This window comes from Cibotium barometz, chromosome 19 (genome assembly GCF_041138505.1).
Source record: "Cibotium barometz isolate CiBa-2024 chromosome 19, ASM4113850v1, whole genome shotgun sequence".
Classification (NCBI taxonomy): Eukaryota; Viridiplantae; Streptophyta; class Polypodiopsida; order Cyatheales; family Cibotiaceae; genus Cibotium; species Cibotium barometz.
Window position 1 is genome coordinate 25,946,832 of NC_141064.1, and position 21,613 is coordinate 25,968,444.

Genomic DNA, 21,613 nt, shown 5'->3' on the forward strand with positions numbered 1-21,613 from the left:
CTGAAGCATAGTTGCAATGAAACGCGTTTCATTTAGTTTGAATGAAACAAAACGTTTCATAAACGTTTTATACGAATGAAATGTGTTTCATTCGTGTCACCTGGGAACTATACGATTTAAGCGTTTTTAACCCAGATTCTTTAGATTTAACTTGAAAACATGTTTTAATGTGTAAATGATGCATGTTTAATATTGTTTTGTAGGGAAGGCAACATATTTTTTATTATTTTATAAATTTATATATAAAATTTGGAGCATGTAACGCCCTGTTTTGTATGAAACGTTTTTGAAACATCTGGGATTTGAAAGAAACGTTTATGAAACGCGTTTCATGAAACGCCTGGCAACTATGCACTGAAGTAAGATATAAACACCCCCCCTTCCCTCCCCTAATTCAATCATCTCATTCCTCAGCAGCAACTCTTGAAACACAACCCAGCCCGGTTTCCTGCAAGTAGAGGAATCCACCTGACAGATTTTAATGGATATCGCGTTAGTTCCTGCAAAATACCTTAGATCACTTTAATGAGTGTGCGCGCTTGTATGTGCGCACTGGCATCCTTAACCACTTATTTGTCTCCTCCTCTTTTCTAGTCCTCTCCTCTTGCAATCTCTTCAGCTTTTTATGCGTTTTCTTTCTTTTGACATCTGCCTTGGACTCTAAATATTGACTTCTAAGGATTTGTTTTCTTTTTGAAATAATGTGTGATGGTGTATATCTCAAAATCCATGTTTCTGAAGTAAACATGTCCATACTTGTTTTATTCATGTGTGTGTATGTGTCAAGTTCTGACTCAAAAACTGGTTACATTTTTTCCACACAGAACAACACATGAGACAATTCTAAAATTGCGAACCCTCAAAATGTTTTTTGGTTTCTGGATCATTCGCGTGTCTGCAGAAGCATCATAAAATGCTATGCTATGCTTTCCTAACATGGACTGCACACCTGCTTTAAATTTACGTGCAATCATCATAATATGCTGTGCTTTCCTTACATGGACTGCATGCCTGCTTTAAATTTACATGCAAGCATCATAATATGCTGTGCTTTCCTTACATGGACCGCATGCCTGCTTTAAATTTACGTGCAGTCTTTGCATTTTTATGTCTTATAATGTGATTATATATGGAGAAGGCTAGGGGTTTGGGAATAAGGTTTCTATCTTAAGCAGGTACCTTAATGTGATTATGTGGTGAGCTGTAGTGACCTTTGTTTTCGATAGTGTTGCAAGCGATGTTGAGGATTTTTATGGTTATTAACCAGGCAGTAAAGTTAGCCCATCCAGAAGAGGAGACAGTTGAGGAGGTCGTGGAATCAAAAACTGAGGAGCAAAGGTTGAAAGAACTGAATGTAGTGCTGAACCGCTTGGAAGCGCAGCGCGTGGTACTTCTCGACACATAAAAACATACTCTCTTGACATAAATTTTTTTATTGACTGAATGCAATACCTATAATTTTCCTGATAGGTGATTAGAAGACATACTCCCCGCAGGAGTAATGTTCTGCACAAGCAGGTCACACCGGCGGATCTAGTTGCTGAGGTGATGTTCTGTTTCCTTGATGTATAGATAGAAGTGAGTCTAAGGTAGAATACTTGTGTAAACAAACCTTGCACTTGTAGCCAGCCAGGGTTAAACTAGTGGCTAAAGGTTATAATTCTTTGATGCTGATGAGCCAGGTTGGTTTGTGACATGGCAGCCAATGTGCTGCCTCCACACCTAGGTGCCCTTGTCAAAGATTGCTGGGTCTTGACAGGGGTGTAAAGGCTGCCCAGCCCCGTAACTAGTTTTTGTACCACCAATTGGGCTTCCTCTAGCCTTGATGAGTTTGTGCACAAAGTGATAGTTTAAGGCAATCCTTGAGCTGTTGCAAGGTGCTTTCTGGAACCCATTGTACTTGGGGGTCGAGAACCAGTGCTGATGTGTCTTGCCATTCTGTCAACTGGTCACAGATGGATTGATCCTTGTGAGAATCACTTTAGCTGATTCATTTTCAGCCAACAGCCGGTGCACAAAACCATTTTTCCCTGCCATAAACATATCCAACATCTGTTCAACTGGAGTAGAATTCCGCACATGAAACTCACCTACCTAAGCCTTGTCTTCACACACGTATCTTCTTGGGTTGTGGGAGAATGAAGTCGTAAGTTTAGAGCTTGAGGCGTCGATCAATCTGAAGATGCCATTTTTCGCTCATGCTGTTGGTAGCTATTTCCACTTGTCACACGGGCAAGCAAAGGAGAGTTTTTTTTGTCTTGTTTTTTGTATTCATTTGCAAGTCATCTGTTTATCTAAATAATTGTGGTTGCCACTACCACCACCTCATGCAGGTAAGAAGGCAACAAAAAGTGCAAATTCAGGAGATCAACCTGGAACTGTCTTCATTCATACAAACATTGGGGGAGTATGAGATACCCGTTCGGCTACCTAAGACTGTACAAATCCCAGGCGGAAAAGCTAAAATTTTCCTGAAAGTGAAAGTCAGGAGGGCATAGTTATACAAGAAAGACACATGCAGATATAGTGTCATCGGTGTAATCTTGTGCCACGTGTCAAGATATGGCATCGAGATCACCTATATTTGGATGACGATTTTTTTTTTAAATTAATGAGGTGAAAGGAAAACATAAGTTCAGCAACCATTTTGCTTTCAAGCTGTAGGTTTTGATCAAGCCTTTCATATGTCCTTCAATGGATGGTTGAGTATTTCTTTTCTGTAGCGGAGTATCACAATCAATTGCCTTGAGTGTAGAGATTTATGGTTTGCGTTTATTTTCCTTTCTGATTTCCGTGGCATTTGCATAATTTAGGCTAACTCAGATATTTAATGGATGCAATTCCTTGTTGATATGTGGCATTGTCATAATTTGGGCTAACTTCGATCTTTTATGGATTTTGATTTCCAATTTGCCCCAAGCTACCTAAAATTATTCCTCACCTTAGAGCCAACAATTTGATGTTTTGCCTGCTTTTTCTATATTTTGGCCATTCACATCTTTCAAAGACTATTTGGAGAGAAGTTTATGAGACCAATGCATTGGTACCACTCCAAGGCTGTTCTAAACTGTAGTCTTTTCCACACCAACCAAGGAGAGATTGTAGACACTAAAGAAAATGGGTGTGGCAATTATGGGAGCGAGATTAAAGAACTCATGATTAAAAAATTACCCTCACAATTGAAATTATTTTAAGTAGATAGTCTTCTCCCTATTTAAAGTGATGGTCTATTGATTGTATTTATAAATCCTACAATACAAAATTAGATGTGAATGTGCTGATTTTGATTGTAAGATTTAAGCCTTGAAGTTATTAATGAAAATTGAAATGTAAGACTTGCTGATTGTGATTGTAAATTGAAATATGTAAGCCTTGAAGTTATTAATGAAAATGACAAGGCTATAAATAAAAACATGCTTAACTGTAATAGAAAAGAAATGTAAATACACAAGACCCAACATCGGATTTGATCAAATTATTAAGGTCTGAAGGCTTCACGAAAGTGATTTTCAAAGCAGTGTTACAAAAAGTCATAATGCGTGTAACATGGCACGATACTGAGATGCTCTGAAGGGGCAAAAAGTTCTCTCATACTTGCTCCTCTAGATGGCTTCTCTTTGCACTTCATGGTCTCCTATCTCTTCTCCTAAGCATTCCATGCTCGTGTCTTTGATTCCCACAATCTACAAGGATATTTAAACTTCATCATAAAGGATATATTTTCATTTAAAGCAAGGACTCATATAATACACGAAATAGAACTTAGTGCTTGCTTTAAGAGATGAAGTGAGTGATATAATGCACAAAATAGAACTTAATGCTTGCTTTAAGAGATCTATTAAGTTCTATTTTGTGCATTATATGAGTCACCCCATCTCTTAAATAGAAAAGTTGTGCCTTAGGTGGTGCTCATATATTTATATGCATTTTAATGTAAATAGAAAAGCACAACCCCTCCTAAATACCTTCAGATGCAATCATGATAATGATGTGCAATTATAAAAATGATTGCTTGTTATTGTGTAAAGAGGAAATATACTTGCTTCCCCAACAACACACACGAGGAATGTGTTGGCAAAACCAATGGTTATTGATATTGTTTGGTGGAGTGTATTGGTTTCACTAATGCTCATAGTAGAAGTGTAGGACATTCTCATGAAGTATTTTTACCCTTAACTGAAAATGTGTAAAATACCATGTCAAGAGCAGCACTAACTGTCACATCTTGAGTTGCACTTTCGCGATAAAGAAGAGGGGAATTATATTGTGTGGGTGAGGTGTTTTCAAAATTTGGATTTAAGGCCATTTTGGGCCCCATTTTGGTTCTACAAGATTTTTACAAGCACTCTATGGAAGTGTCAATTTTCATAGTATGTGTCTAATTTCAGGTTCGGTGCATAGTTGTAGCATAAATTTGGTTTGGTGAATAATTATGGCATTAATTTTTGTAAGCACTCTGTGGAAGTGCTGATTTTGACTGTGTATGGTCAATTTTCAGTTTGGTGCATAGTTGGCTTTTGTGAGGAAGGTGTAGGTTGAATTAGAGCCCCTTCTTAAGCAAGTGGTCACTAACCTCGCATAGCCATATCCGTAACCTTGTTTTGGAGCTAATCATAGAACTTATGAGGGAGCATCAATGCATTCCAAAGGCCTTGACTGAACCCATCAGTTGTTCTCAAGAGGTTGCATAAAAGTGCCAATTCGGAGCCTCTACCTCTGGAACCAATTCACATAGACCCCACATTACTAGATGTAGTGAAGGAGGATTTAGTGGGATGAGAATGTTGGCCTTCTAGGGGTCATCATGCTCACCACAATATTTTCTCCAAGATGATTGGTGATGACTTTATTTCAACCCTGTAATAAGTGGCACCACCGTGTGCATCCCTTACATGTTGGTACGTCGAAGCAAACCTTCGAGTAAGTACAAAATAAGTGAGTATGAATATTATCTATGGGACATAGCAAGCCTCATAGTCTCCTTGTCCTTGGAAGTTTGATTCCTAAAGTTCTCTTTTAGAAGGAACTTCTCAACTTTGGAGAGGCTTATCCAACTGGATGATGACTAGTATCCTAAGAGCCCACACACACAGCTATACCTAGAGAGGATAAGGATGAGTCGTGTGCCACATTGAGTGCTCTCCTTTCATATACAAAACCAAAATATATAGCCAAAAGAGAGCATGAACAAGTTAGGACACTAATTCTTCAAAAGTGACAAAATGAATGCCATGTCGTATACAAAGGAACATCAATCTCCATAGTGGTACTGGTGTTAGCATAATCATCAAGGATTGTTGGGAGGCCTAGGGAAATCCAATAATTTTAGGCACAAGCCTCATGGTCAAGATTGCTAATGGAACACAGCCAAGCCATTCGTAGTAGGTAGTGATGGATTTTCAGAGAAGGGGGTCGTACACCATGATCCACGTGTTGGTAATGTTCACCAAATCTCTCTATTCATTTATGTGTGTAAGGGTCAAATGTTCTAAGGTTATTTCATCATTGTAAAAATCAACTTAGTTATTGACGAATATCTACATTTGCAAATGGTAAGATAGATGCCAATCAGCCCACCATGAATCATGGAGCTAGAATCAGGGAGGAGAGTGAATAGTGGAGTGCGGAGATATTATGGGAGAGAATCTAGGAGCTACCTTTTGGATTGTACTCAACCTATAATTTGGGCTCCACTTTATGAATAATCATACTCTTTATTCCTCATTAATATTACTTGTGTGATTATCATCTTGGTTAGGATTCTCTTAACCATTATTTTCACACAATTAACCATGATATTAATCATGCTTAAAGCTTGTGTATGATCCACCATAGCTTGAGCTTCTTCTTTGCTTAGTGCTCTCAAGCATGATTCATAACACATGGTATCACAACATGCTCTCTAGCCCTCTATTCATTTCTCTAATCAACAAGACACTGGTTTTTGAAAAGGCTAAGACCCCCTTCATATTTTTTGCATTATCATTTAAAAGGGATGGGCATTTCATGTTTTATCATTGCCTCCATAAATCAAAGACAAAGAACTCCAAGTTCTACATTGACATGAAGATCAATGAAGAAGAAGACAAAGTGAAGACAACCTTTCATGAGGCCAACTATGTTGCTGATGATTGGCTAAAAAAGGCCAAGGACCATGACCTTGGCATCATTTGCTACCCCATAATGTGGGCCTTCACTTTTTTTAAATCCTTATTATACTAGGAGAAGGCAATATACTACTTTCACACCCATAGCGTAGTGCTTGAGTAACCGGTTGTTGAGGGGGATTTGCTGGTAATGTTCACACACCAAATATCCTAGTCATTTATGTGTTTAAGGGTCCAATGTTCTAAGCCGATTATTTCATCATTGTAAAAGAAACTTATTGTCTTGAATGTGTTGCCGGACTTGTATCAAGGTTTTCCCATCAGACTCGTGATGAAATGCAATGCAAATGCCTTGAAGTTTGAGAAGTTGGTTTCTGTGCTTTTGCAAGAAGAGAAATCCAGGCAAAACAGATCTGCCATGCGTACATGAGATCATACTTTTGTTGCGAGTCAACAAAGAGGCAAAGGTAAATCCTTTCCTTAGGGTAGCTATAAGCCAAAATTAGAGTCATTGGGCAAGCCTGTAAACAAGGAAGGTGACAAGCCAAAGAAAAGGGCAAATGCAACTATTGTAGGAAACCCGATCACTGCATTAATGAGTGTAGGAAATGGCTGGAGAAGGAGAAAAAGAAAGACTCGGACATGGATGTAGCTAATGCATCAGCATTCAATACAGAAAACAAAGAATCTGCAAACTATGCACATGATGATTGGGCTTTCATTGTGCAATGCAGTTATGATTCTTCACATAAGGATGTATGCATGGCTGTTATACAGATATACATGTCTAGTATTTTGAGAGTGGTGCTAGTAAGCACATTACTTCTCATCGCAGTGTTTTCTCATCACTTGAATTTGCTTTGCAGAGCAGGGAAACACTGTAGCATGTGCAAACAACTTCTCAGATCTTCTAAAAGGTGTTAGTAAAATTGTTCTCACTCCTGCAAATGGTGGAACAATCATTCTTTCATATGTATTACATATACCAGGGATCAAGAAGAACTTGTTATTTGTCTCTATGCTATTATACTAAGGTTGGACTAGTGGTTTAGTTTGAGGACGACAAATGTATTGTTCATGATTGCAATTGACAGTAAGATAATTATTGCTTCTGGTAATTTATCTCATGGCCTTTACAAGATAGATGCATATGAAAGACAAAGGCATGCTATATGTATAGTTTCTGCCACACAAAGATAATGGGTGATGCTAAGTTGTAGCATGCACACTTTGGTTACTTGAACTTTGGTAGTTTGTTGCGTTTGCATAAACATGACATGGTGTATGAGTTGCCACATCTTGAAGCCCCAATCAAACATGTTTGTGAGGGCTATACTCTTAGAAAAATGTAGCGGGCATAATTTCTCAAAGATGGTACAGATAGAGTTGTTCAAAAATTATAACTTATACATAGTGATGTATATGGTCCTATGAGGACACCATCTATTGGGAGATATCTCTATTTTTTCATATTCATTGATGATTATCGAGGCATACCTGGGTATATCAGAAATCATAAGTTTTTATGTGCTTTAGGCACTTTGCTACTATGGTTCAAAATGCTTCTACATGTAAGATTGTTACCCTGCGTACTGATCGAAGGGGGGAGGGGGGGAAGTATATGTCTAAGGAGTTTCATGCATACATGGCTGATCATGGGATAAAACACCAATGCATTGTGCCCTATACACCTCAGCAAAATGGTGTAGCTAAATGTAAAAACAGGTCTCTCATGGAGATGGCATGTTGTATGGTTAAAAGAAGTCAGAAGTTACCTCATGGTTTCTAGCTTGAAGTAGTCGTGTGAAACATATGTTTTGAACATGTGTCCTACAAAGGCTTTGCATACAATTATGCCTTTTGAAGCTTGGAATGGCAAAAAGCCCTCTGTGTGACTAACTTACACATTTTTGGTTGTCTTGCTTATGTACTTGTGTCTGAGCAACTTCGCAACAACATAAGGCTGTTGAATGTATTTTTGTGGGATACAGCACAGAAAGTAAGGGTTACCATCTCTATCATCCTCCTACCAAGCAGATTCTTATGAGTAGAGATGTTGTACTTGTGGGTGGAAGATGCAATTCATCCCTTGCTTTCATGTAAAAAACACCAAAATGTATGTTCGGAGGATATATTCGACACTCTCCTTCCATTGTTCAATGCAAGACACACTGATACTACAGAGCATTTAGGTAATCCAAGAAATGCTAAATATCAACCCCCACAGATCACAAATCATCATGTTTTTCTGCCTACAGATCAAGCTATTGATGAGGCAAATGTGGATGATGCAGTTAATGAGGAAAGAAGGAAAATTGTGGAGCCTAAAAGTATGCCGAAATGGCTAGTGCAAACACTACGTGACAACAAATCGGCCACACCTTTGCCTAGAAGAATACTTGCAGGCTCTCATCATGCATCTCTTGTTCATGTAGGTTATGCTCTTATTGCCAGTTTATGTGATGAAGATGAACTTGTCTCCTTTGATGAAGCAAAGGGATTTGAAAATTAGATGAGTGTTATGCAATTTGAGTATGATTCGATACTTAAAAATGATACATGGGATTTGGTAGACTTACCTTACTGCTAGTTTATGTGATGAAGAGGAACCTGTCTCCTTTGATGAAGCAAAGGAATTTGAAAATTTGAGTATGCTCTTATTGCCAGTTTATGTGATAAAGAGGAACCTGTCTCCTTTGATGAAGCAAAGGAATCTGAAAATTGGATGAGTGTTATGTAATCTGAGTATGTTTTGATACTCAAAAATAATACATGGGGTTTGGTAGACTTGCCTCTTGATAAGAAGGTCATTGGTACGAAATGGGTTTACAAGCTCAAAGGTAGAGCGGATGGCAGTGGGGTGACCAATACAAAGCTAGGCTTGTTGCAAAAGGTTATGCACAAGAAAAAGGCATCAACTATGGTGAAATCTTTGCACCCACATGTATGACTACCATGCGGACTATCATTGCATTTGCAACACATAAAGGTTGGAAATGTACGTGAGTTGGATATCAAAATTGCTTTCTTGAATGGAGATTTGCATGAGGAGGTCTATGTATCTCAGCCTTGTGGTTTTGTTCAGAGAAGTGAGGAATCAAAAGTATGCAGATTGAAGAAAAATTTATATGGTCTTAAGCAGGCTCCTAGAGCATGGTATGAAAAGATACATGCATACTTGGTTGCACAGGGTTTTTGAATAGCATGTTCAAGGGACTAAGATGTTATATTGGTCATTGTGTTATACGCTGATGATGACATGCTTCTCACATGCCTTAATGATGATCATATTTTAGCTTTTACATAACTGATTTAGAGAAGTCTTTTGAGATGTCAGATCTTGGACCGTTGCACTATTATTTGGGCATTGAGTTTTGGTGGCGTATTGATGGTCTTGTTATTCTGCAGAGGAAATACATAGATAGATTGTTGAAGAGGTTCAATCTTGAAGATTGTAAACTTGTGGCTACACATATGGAACCAGGTTTACGACTAAGTCTTGAAGATGCATGTGACTCTTTTTAATGCTGGCTTGTATCAACAAGCTATTAGATGCCTTATCTTTTTGTGTAACACTAGGCTTGACATTCAGTATGTGCTCTCAATATTGAGTAGATTTATGCATAGCCTAGATACAAAGCATTGGCAGTCCCAAGGGGGGTAAATCACAGCTGCATGCATTTATAAACTTAGACTGGGCTGGATGTTATGACACACAAATGTCCATGAGTGGTTTTTGTTTTCACCTTGGTGAATCATGTATATTGTTGCGTGACGAGTGAAGATCAATGCAAGGATGCAACAAAAAGACACTTAGGGCTCTTGTAAAGAGTTCCAAGTTGTAGATGAGTGTGGGAGTGGGCTTGACAATAATCCCACATGGAAACTTTTGGGAGTTTTAGAGTTTTTGTATAAAAAGTGGCTCATTTGAGAGCTTATGGAGACATTGGACAAACTCATGTTTGAGCTCTCTTGAGACTAGCTCTCCCTCTTTTCCCATAGAGGTGCAAGCTCTTCTCTCTCCCCATCTACATTGTTGTAAGTTCTATTTTTGTTAATTCAATGCAATGAATTACAGCTCGATCCAATACAACAGTACCACAGTTTCCACCAATTGAAAGATATTGTCTAGGGTGTTGTGTAGAACACTTCCCAAAGGATTGTCTGCTGAAACCACATGAGGAAGGCACCTCTCAACCAAAGGTCTCACTAAACCTTGTAGGGGCAGTTCCATCGCCACCTTCATCTGAGAATGAGGATGTCGTGCCACTTAGAGTCATGACTAGATCACAGACACGAAATGCCGAAATGCAAACTGATGAGACACCTCGAACTAGGGATGCAAAGGCAAATCTAGTGGACAAGACCCTACATTCCAATAGAAAAAGGACCACTAGGAGGAGAAAGAACCGAAACAAGCGAACTAAAAGTGCATCCACTAGTTCTCAAGAAGCCTCTAAACAAAACATGAAGGATCAAACTTTTACATCCCAAGAAGTGCATGAGGAACATCAACCTCAACCTGGGCCTAGTGCTAAACAAGCTGAGGCTAGTACGACTGAGGATAGTTCTGGGGGTTTTGTTTTTGTGGATAAGGTGAATGAGACTCTAGATGCCATCATTGATGCTCATAGAAGTCGCATTGCAACTTTATCTGAGCTACCCAAGAAGCTTCAAGAATACCCAAACCCTCGTGAGGAGAAGATCAATCTAGCTGTACATCAGCAACTCATTAGGGAAGCTCAATTAATACTTGAGGGACCACCTCCACCTATTCCTCGGGGCCCAACCTCTCTTAAGCCAACATTAGAAACCATACCAGAAGTGTCATCAAGTCGGGAAATGAAAAGTGAGCTCATTTCACAAGCTCATAGCGAGAGGTCTGCACCAATTGACACCCAATTGAAAGGAGATATTCTGCCACCACCTAGCCTTGTCTTCCCATGCAATGATGAAGTTATTGATGCTAACGAGAACATGGCAAATGAGATGTGGGCAGCAGTTCATAAGAAAGTTAATGAGAATATGTCCTCTATTAGTTCACCTCCATTCTCTGAGGTGGATTTTACCAGGGGCACAGAAAACAACTTTAGACGCCCAAGCATCCAGGAGGAAGTTCAAACAATTATTTCTCCTAGAAGTAAGCATACAATGAAAACCTTACCATCATATTTGGGAGAATATGAGAACTGTTCTCAAACCTTGAGGATACCCTCTATGCATAAAAGGTTGATAAAGGAGATGGATATGGGTATCGTGCAAGCTATTTTGTCAGCACCAGTGGCTTGTACCTTACCTTTGCTTGATTTGATAAAACTTCGACCTGAGTTGTGGAATGATATTGCCACTTGTTTGTCAGAGCAGGTATTGCTACAAAAGAGTCACCATCATGGTACTATACACCCTGAGACAAAGCATGTTATGCCAGTTCCTATCAACAAAGTAGGAAAATTTTGTGAGGACGATCAGGGAAATGCTACCCTTCCATTAGAAGTGCGAAAAGTAGCTTCAACTGCAATACTTGATAGTGGTGCAGGAGTGGGCATTGTGACAAGGTCCATTTGGGACAAGTGGGGCAAACCAGCTATTAGGAGTACCAGGATGCGCTTGCAGCTAGCAGATGGAAGCTTCGAATATCCCCTTGGGCTGCTTGAGAACATATTGGTCACCACATGTGGGATTGAATATGAGCACACCTTTGCAGTAGTGGATTTTGGAAAACATCCAAACTATGAAGTGATATTGGGTAGACCATTCATGTGACAATATCAAATGATTCAAGATTGGGGATACAATTATTTGTACCTCCGACATGATTCTGTCATCACAAGAGTCAACCTAAGGAATCACTCATATCGTGATGTAACAAGGTCTCCAATAGATGAGTTTGATTCTGCTTCATCTGAGGGCTCAAGAGTTACATTGTCAGATGGGCGAGAAGATCTGTGGATGTGTGGAGCCTCATGTAAGGATTTCAACACTGAGAGACTTAAGGGTAATCGAAGTGTATCAGATGAGGCATACATTCCACAACCCTTGCCTGAGCATTTAATTGATCCACTAGAATGGAGTCATGTCCTTGCAACATTATCGACATGTGCTTAACCTAAGCCAATTCAATTTTGTGACTCAGATGGATATGACATTATTCCTATACGAATGGTACAACCACGTGACCTTCTAGATGATTTGTACTATAGGGATGCATCCACAACAGCTCTGCAGGTAGAGGAAGTCTCAGTGGAGGATTTAACACTCGAATCTGCTAATGATGCTAATAAGGAAGATGGATGGGACTCTGATTTTGATAATAATGTGATAATCCCTGAGGAAGAGTTAGGAAAGGCACGCCTACTCTTGAGAGGAAGGGAGGTTCAAGTAGAGATCCCTCGAAGCCGACCTAAACGTAAATGCTGTAAGAGCCATAAGAGAATCCGTAAACAAGATGAGAGGGAACGACGTGAGAGACTACAAAAAGAAAAGGAGGAGTCTAAGAATGAACTCTCTAGACCACCACCTCACTTCTCAGGAAAGAACGGATATCTATACTATGTCCAAGCACACGATAGTATCAAAGACCAAGTAAAACGATCAGATGGATTCCAAGCAGGAGAAAAGCTAAAAACTGTTAGCAAAAATCGTAAAAAAATGAAGAAACAAAAACCAAAACTCAAGTCTAAAACCGATTCAAAAGAGAGTGTCGGAAGTGCAAAGATAACGGTTGAACAAAAAAATCCGATGCAAGATGACAAAGGAGAGCTCAAAACCACATGGTCTTCAATGAGTGTGACGACTCAAGTGGACAAGAACAAGGTCTCAAGTGGACAAGAACAAGGTCTCAATGTTCCCCCTAACTTCACACAGTACACTCTTCAAGATCGGAAGATTGTTCTTCAACAGCCCATGCGACAAAAACCAAGCGTGCCAGGGGTTTCATATGATGGTCCAGAAGATGCAAAAGAGATTGATATTGCTAAGCCAGGAGAAGAGCCTCGCTATGTGTGGATTGCCACAGACTTGTCCTTAGATGAGGAGAAGTTATTAATTCAAACAATAAAGGAGTATCGCGATGTTTTTGCTTGGAGTTATAAAGACCTCAAAGGAGTTGATCCAAGCATATGTCAGCATACAATTCCATTGCGAGAGGATGCAAAGCCTTCCAAGCAACGTCCTTATACTTACAATGAGAATTTTGCACGGAAGATAAAGGAAGAAATAGACAAGCTCTTAGAGGCAGAATTTATCTATGAGATTGAACACATTGAATGGGTCTCCCCTATTGTAGTGGTGCCCAAGAAAAATGGAAAACTTCGAGTATGTGTAAACCTTAAGAAGGTAAATGCAGTTACTGTGCGTGATCATTATCCACAGATGTTTTATCGGCTGTCCTATATGCCCAAAGAACTGAGTGCAACTTTTGCTCCCAATCAGTCCTATGTCCCTCAACAATCTTTGTGAGTGCTGTGCAGAGAATCTTGTTAGTACTCTCAGCTTGTCCATTGGTCTGGGGATGATAGGGTGCAGAACGCTTGTGAATTACCATAAATTCTTGAAGCAAAAACTCTATGACCTCATTCACAAAGTGCACACCTTGATCACTAACGATTTCAATAGGTAAGCCATAGCGTGTAAACACGTACTCATACAAGAACTTGGCTGTGGTTCTGGCATCATTTTTGACTGTAGCCTTTGCCTCTACCCATTTGGTCAAATAGTCAGTTGCGACTATAATATATTCGGCATGCGTGTGACGAGCTGGAGGTTTAATGGGACCGACAAAATCAATACTCCATTTTGCAAAAGCACGTGTGCTTAACATAGGCCACAATGGCATATTGTTCTTAGTGATGGGAGGTTTGGTCCTTTGACAATCGTCACAACGTTTCACATATTCTTCGGCATCCATTTGTAAGGTTGGCCACCAAAGCCCAGACCACCTAATCAACTTAGCTATGGTATTGCCCGAAAAGTGTCCACCCCCAACACCTGCATGTGCATGAGTCAAGATTTTCAAGTAGTCAGCTTCACATACACACATGCATAAGTTGCCATCCTTGCCCCTCTTGTAGAGTTGGCCCTCTATCAGCATATAGTTTGCCACTTCAACTTTAATAGCACGCTTTCGATGTTTAGGAATTTTTTGATCAGTATGACCATGCTGAAGATAGTCCACAATATACTTACTCCAACTTGGTGTAGTTGAAATTTGGAATAATGTGACATTATGAATTGGCTGTTGAATTTGACATGAAGCACAGTTACGAACAAATTTTTCAGCATCCGCATGCATGGTAGGCCACCATTGCCCATCCTGAGATATACGTCGCACACAAGTGATGCATGGATTCCACCGATACCCGCATGTGCCCACTCCAAGATCTCCTCATATTGGTCAGGGTTAGGTATAAGCCGCAACACTCCATCATTACCCTGATGATATAATCTCCTTGAGATTAACTTGAATGGTCGCCATAGGTCCACATTAGGACCCGCTAGTTGTATCTGCCTACTTGTCAAAATTTCTAAGATGGATTCAGACCATCTAGAAGCTGTCTCTACAAGGAAAAGTGTTGAATCTAACATATCATCATCCACACCCACAGGAGCTTCGCCAGAGGTGATTCGAGACAAATGATCTGCTCGAAGATGAGTTGTTCCTTTTCGAACTGCCACTTCAAAATCAAACTCGAGAAGGATGATAAACCACCTCACAATCCTTCCAGTTGCACAAGGCTTATTGTGAGTTTTCTAAATTTCATTGTTCTACGTCCAGATAACTCCTGATGGATATTTGGTGAGATACATGTCCACCATGCATTGACCCTGATAGTACTCGACATGAACATCGCGGGGGTTATAGTGCTCCTCCTTTTCAAACTCATTCTAGGTACTTCTATGCTCCCTTAGGTGAAAATTGCTGTGGGCATCACTGTCACATTATTCTATCAACAGCATCACCCATTTCCACATTGTCAAGAGTGTGCACGACTCGTATTAGGAGAAGCTTCACACATTTGTTGGATATGCCGCTCTTACTTTAGACGATATGGCACGGGCTTAATGAAACAAATTGTGGGAATTACACCCCAACGCCATAATCTTATTAATGTGAGAATACCAGAGAGAGGACCAAATCAACGTAGATTACCTGAGGAGGTTCAAGCACAACAATGGAGGGATTCAAGCTTAAATGACTTGCAACCACCTATCTTGCAAGCCCTCCTTCCCCAAGCCTCAACATGTCAATTTTGGATCAATATGAGTACCTATATTGCGCAGTTCCAAAATCGAAATTGTCTGCTTAACCTTCCCATAGAACCAATGCCATATTTTAGCGAGGAAGCACTCCTTCCTCTACCACCTTCTCCAGAGGCCGGTTTTTGTGAAGGGTTGTACCTGCATCCTGAAGTAATTGATACCATCTTTCCAGCAGAAGTGGACACGGATCAACCACCAGCGCGCAAGGGTAAGCTCAGCGACTCCACAATAAGATCGACAAGCCAGGGCACTTTTCTCCCACTGGGTTTTTCCCCTCGGCTATATTCGGTGATTGGCACCAATAACAAATTTTATTCCTTTCTTTTCTTTTCTTGTTTGTTAATAAACATTTTGCAGAGATCTCAGCTAAACAAGAGCATACAAACACGCCCCAACAGTCCACCTACCGTGCACACAAATTAGGAAGGGGGGAGACATGCAATGCCTACAAGAAGCAAAGAGAAGCAATCAGCATCAGTAATGAATCAATGCAAACACACAACATCAACGAGCACTACAACAGGTGTATTCAAATCATAATCTTTTGTTTTTTATGTGCTTTTAACTTTTGGATACATTGTTTGCATGTTCACACACAGTTGGCTGGTTTAAGTTTTAGATTAGTTGTTAAAATGTGGTGAGTAATTTCTAGATTCTTAGAGGACTTAGTAGAAGGTAATTCTATTTGAAGACAGTGTAGGATATACACCAACGGAGTATGCCAAGTTCTTATGCTCTCAAGGTATATTAGTTATCCCTAGTGGTAGCTACCTCTTAGGTATGGGCTAAGTGCTAGGATTAATAAAAAAATTATAAAAATATATCCCAAAATATATATATATATACAAGTGAATCGAGACATGACGTGTCTACAGCCATGTGGAATGCTTGGTAGGACCTGGGGTTGTCTTAGCACCTTGGGGCCGATGCCTTGGTTTCCATGGGGTGAACACTGACATCTAAAAGCTTCAGAAAAAGACCTTCAAGGACTCTATCGCCTTGATGGATGTTGGTAGGACTCTGGGGTACACTATGGGCCCTCGAGACCGATGCCCTCATCTTCATGGGGTACTTCTTATGACAAAAAGAAAGAAAAGGGTCTGTCGCCTTTGAGATACTTAGCGGCCTTTAGATTCTCTTGGCGGAGGTCTCTTGGCCATTGCTTGGGTCTCATTGGGATGGAACCTTCATCTTTATCATCTTTTACACATACAAAGAAAAAAAAAAACAGGAGAAAACAAGAAGAGGTCCAATCACCTTTGCTCATATTTAGGAGTAGGTTTGCTACGTAGGAATAACTTAAATACTTGTAGGACATTGAGACTGCGGTCATAACCTGTGGTGTGCAAGCATAATTGCCTTTGCATAGTACTATCTACCACTTAGTCTCACTTTGACTAGTCTTTACTCACCTATTTTAGTACTCTTTAAAACTCTAATCAGCCTTTCACTTGTATGTTCACGTGTGAAATTGTCATTGCTGGTTTTTTTTCTTTCCTTTCCTTTTCTTTTTTTCAATAAAAGGATTTACTTATATCCATTGTTTTTTGCAGCTCTTGCTTCTACCGCGCTCGAGGACGTGCGCAAAATAGGAAGGGGGGAGTGTTGCGTGACGAGTGAAGATCAATGCAAGGATGCAACAACACTTAGGGCTCTTGTAAAGAGTTCCAAGTTGTAGATGAGTGTGGGAGTGGGCTTGACAATAATCCCACATGGGAACTTTTGGGAGTTTTAGAGTTTTTGTATAAAAAGTGACTCATTTGAGAGTTTATGGACACATTGGGCAAACTTATGTTTGAGCTCTCTTGAGACTAGCTCTCCCTCTTTTCCCATAGAGGTGCAAGCTCTTCTCTCTCCCCATCTACATTGTTGTAAGTTCTATTTTTGTTAATTCAATGCAATGAGTTGATATTTGTCTCTCTTCTCATGTCAATTCTCTAGTGTGCATGTTTCTTAATGATAGCTTCAAGGTTTGTGTGCATGCTAGGGAAATGAGTATTTGAGAATGAAGAATGCTTTGATCTTGTGTATGCAATAGCTAAGCTTTCTTCTTGTTTGGATGCATGGATGAGTGGGATAATGAGTGAGTGAGCAATAGCAAGATTGAGCTTGTGTGTGTGTTAAGTCTATGTCAATAGTAGTAGTATTCTTAGCATTCTCTCCATCAAATGGATAAGCTTTTGTGCACCGATACGGGTTGAATCCCTAGCTCCGAAAGGGATGCAAATCCCATTGGATTGAGCTACATGTGGATCATACTACTCTTACTACAAGTGAGAGAGTTTTTCGTCTCTCCATATATCATGGCTCAGTAATAAGCAACCCATCTTGGCCACTTCTAGCTATGAAGCTAAGGACAAGGTAGTGTTTATATCTACAATTGAGTGTGTTTGGCTCAAACACCTTATTGCTGATATTGGCTTAGCCACTACCATCTTCACTATACTCACGCTGGTAGTTAGAGCCATTAGGACTTGTTTGGGGTCTTCTTGGGCCCTTTAATTTGCCCCAAGCCTAATGACAGTCATTAAGGAGTGGTGCAATGGGGGAAGGCCATGTGGAGAAAAATGTTGGGTTTCCCTGCCCCTAATATGTAGGGGTCAAACTTGAATCATACCATTTTTTAAAAGAAATTGGGCTGAAAAATGCAAAATCTTTCAATAAAATCAAATTTCCCACCTTTTTTTAATAGAGACAGCTCAAACTGGCATAAATGACCCCACCTCAAAAAGTGGGCTAGGGCCAAAAACGCCCCCCCATCATTATCCCTCATTTAAAGCTACTTTTTCCTCTCCCCACTCCCTCTTCCTCTCTCTAAAACTAGCAATTCGGTTTTGAGTCTCTCTCTAACTAAAAGAGTCTTTTTTTTGGCCTCCTCCCTCCCCATTCTGCCTTCCCCTTCCCTCCTAAAGTTAGATCTACCTTTCTGTGCCTTCTTGGCTATGGAAAGCTTGGAAAACAGTCCACTTTTTCCCCCATCAAGTCCATCCTCTCTTGCTTGCACACATTCTTCACTCTCCTCTTGCTAGCTTATACACATTCTTGACTCCTCTTGCCAGCTTATATGCTCTGCTAGCATTAGGTTGCAGAGATCTTCTTGGCTATGGAAAGCTTGGAAAACAGTCCACTTTTTTTCCCATCAAGTCCATCCTCTCTTGCTTGCACACATTCTTCACTCTCCTCTTGCTAGCTTATACACATTCTTGACTCCTCTTGCCAGCTTATATGCTCTGCTAGCATTAGGTTGTAGAGATCTTCTCACACACCTACAACTTCATAGCATTTAGCTTAATCGGTTAGCCAAGCACAATGAGTCGTCGACCTCGTTCAAGGGTGGAGTCCTTTAGCAGCAACAACGAACAAGACGACACTGGCTTGTGGGTTACAAGCACCTTTGCAAAAGGAATGTGGGTGACGATGCGTCCAAGCACAAGGGGAGCCCACAAAGTCTCTCGCAGATACATAGGGTTAAAGTCACACCATTGGGGGGGCTGATGGAAGCAAGCAGGTGATGATCCAACACGTCTACAAGGCATCGCAACTCCGTGTTGACAATGCCAATCACAAATGCTTTCCTGCAAATTGTAAGTTTAATTTGTGCTTCTTGTTTTATGGGCTACACTGAGACATGCTAATATCATTTCATGTTACGGAAGCTTGATTTTTTCAAGTGTGTTCTTGTAATGTTCTGTGCAGACATCTTTCCGTCGACATTTATGGAATGGGAGCCTTTAGAGGCCCTTTCTGGAACCTTTGAGGCACACCACTTTGAAATCGGCAAGCTACTATATACTGGTTGTTCGGCATCAGAGCTTTTAGAGCGCTCAGTTTTCTTCTTTCATGCAGAGTATATTGTACCCACGTCAAGAGATGGTTCTGGGACTCTACGAAGGCTCCCTACACCAAGTCTCACGGACCATGATTGGCCAAAGCCCGACAATACTTTGGTTGCACTAACCAGACGTCGGATTGAGATTGATGTGTGCAATGCAATGAAGTGCACCTATGGGTCACATCGTGCGACTCTCACGTTCTTCATGCCTTTACATTTGTTTGTGTTTTTGTTCAAGGAGGCTGATGTTCACCGGACTCCTACAATGTGGATTGCAAAGGGAGGCACAGTAATGAGTGCCTTTCTGCCACCTTCGTGGGATTTGAAGGTTATTCAACATCAGGGTGACAAGATAAAGTGCATGGTGGTGTCGGAGAAGATGGTCGTTCGGTACCAGCTTGGAAAGCAACAACTCTCTATTATCTTTCCTTACAGACGTTGGAAGCTGACTGGTGGAGGCGAATGGCAAGCACTCGATTCGGACATCAACGATGCAGAACAGCTTGATGTACATGTTAGCACGCAAGCTGACGTGTGGGATATCGTAGTAAATGCTGATTGGAATATGGCGAACCTAAGGGAGTACTTAGGCCTTAGGTTTGCACTGAAAGGTGACTTTTCATTTGTGATTGATAACACACCTCTACGTAAGAGGAAAGAGGCATCTTACTTTTGTAAAAGCATTCCCTTCCCTAGATGTATCCATATCAAGCAAGCTATGTAACAGATTTTGAGAGATTAATTCAAAACAATTTTGGCTACTCGCAATTTGCGTTCAATTTTGTGCACTTTCAAGTTATGTCGCGTGTTTTTATTTTTTTGGAGGTTTTAAGTGAATTTTTAAACATAAAAAAAGTTTTAAAGACCTCTTTATAAGTCACTTTTGGCCACTTTGAGTTCATCTCCTCACTCTCGGCATCTTTGCGGTCCCCTCGCCTTCTTCGCTACTCAAGCATGGCCACCCCCGCCCAAGCTCTCCTATCTCAATTGCACAAGCTTGACCTCGATCACTTGATCGAGAAGCTTGCACCCATCTTTCAGACATCTATTGACATGGAAGGCACCGCCGAACTCCATAATGACGTGTTTGGGGCGTTCACTAGCTACATGGACACATACATGGCTGAATATTGTGTCAACTTTGAAGACGAGGAGGGGACTTGGGTGCCTGTGGATCTTATCAAGCATACCTACAAAGCAGACAAAAATTTCAGGTTCAGGCTTGCAAGATTCCTCAAAGGCCTTAGTAGCACATATCTAAGGGAGGAGGAAGAAGATAACCTGGTAGGTCTTGGAATGGGCAACATCGGCACAAGTTTTTTGAGGTGGGACATGACTCTTGCCCTCCTGATCTTGGAGGGAACAGAGAAAAGCAAGGGAAAGAGGAAGGCCACTCAAGAAAGCCACAACTTATCTCTTGATCAAGGAAGCTGACCCAAAGGAGGAGATTGTCACCCCAGTGCAAGAAGCATCTCTTGCACTTGTGACTTTGGCAGAAGAGCCGCAAGCTGAGGCTGTGAAACGGGACATCGAAGGGGACGATGTCATGGATGAAGTTCCAGAGCTCGAAGTGCGAACTCTACACCCCATCATAGTAGAAGGTGTAGAGTTCTTATTTTTGGATGACATCGCCCATGTCCTTGGGCTGCACCAGGATGAAACTCTCTCAGTCATTGCTATGTACGCGGGCATGCGAGACACACAACAGCCATCCAAAGATGATGACATCCGCATTGACTTCAGTTCCGCAGATGTCACAAAGGTGCTTGCGCTCCCAGAAAATCATGCCTCAATAGAGTCCCTTGTGGCAGAGACTCTTGTACAAATATCCCAGTGCAAGGATTTCTACAAGAGTGTGCCAGAAACTAGCTTTGCCCCTCACAAGCCGCTTGCCATTTCGGATTCCGTCAGCCTCGGGAGCATCAATATTAGTGATGCAGACCTTGCGGATCATGATGATGCCACTGAGGTAGTACACCCAATTTCTTCCCTTCTTAATTTGTAATTTTTTGAAGTCAACTCATTCTTCTATCTACTTTGTAGACTGCAAGAGAAATGGACTGGTTCGCAAGCCGAAAGGGTGGAGCACGAAAGGAGGTGGAGGGGAAAGATGCTGCGCTATGGCACTACATCCCGAGCTTCAATGCCGAGATGCTTCGCGTGATTCACAATGACTTTTCAAATGATGCGCAAGCTGAATTTTTGAAGTGCAGAGCCCTAAGCGCCATCCTGTCTGAAGCCCCTATAGCCCAAAATGCCCATAAATGTATTCTTGTAAATAGGGAAGCAGCTATCTATAGCTTTGGTGATAAAAGTGCAGGGTCTTTCCTAGGATTTTGTGGCCTTAGCCTTGGACAAGGCATCACTGATGCCAAAGAGATAGCCGAACGCATTGGTGACAAACCATCAGTAAAGA

At 40.8% G+C, this 21,613-nt stretch overlaps 1 protein-coding gene across 2 annotated transcripts in view; it reads left to right on the plus strand.

The window, feature by feature from the left end:
- The window catches only part of LOC147628383 (uncharacterized), a 45,681-nt gene extending 42,926 nt beyond the window's left edge, over positions 1-2,755 (plus strand). For both annotated transcript variants that reach the window (XM_086813460.1, XM_086813461.1), the window contains exons 4-6: positions 1,268-1,387; positions 1,471-1,545; positions 2,334-2,755. In XM_086813460.1, coding sequence (XP_086669586.1) covers positions 1,268-1,387; positions 1,471-1,545; positions 2,334-2,498 — 360 coding nt within the window. In that variant the 3' untranslated portion in view covers positions 2,499-2,755. The remainder of the gene's footprint in view (positions 1-1,267; positions 1,388-1,470; positions 1,546-2,333) is intronic.
- The last annotated feature ends 18,858 nt before the right edge of the window (positions 2,756-21,613 follow it).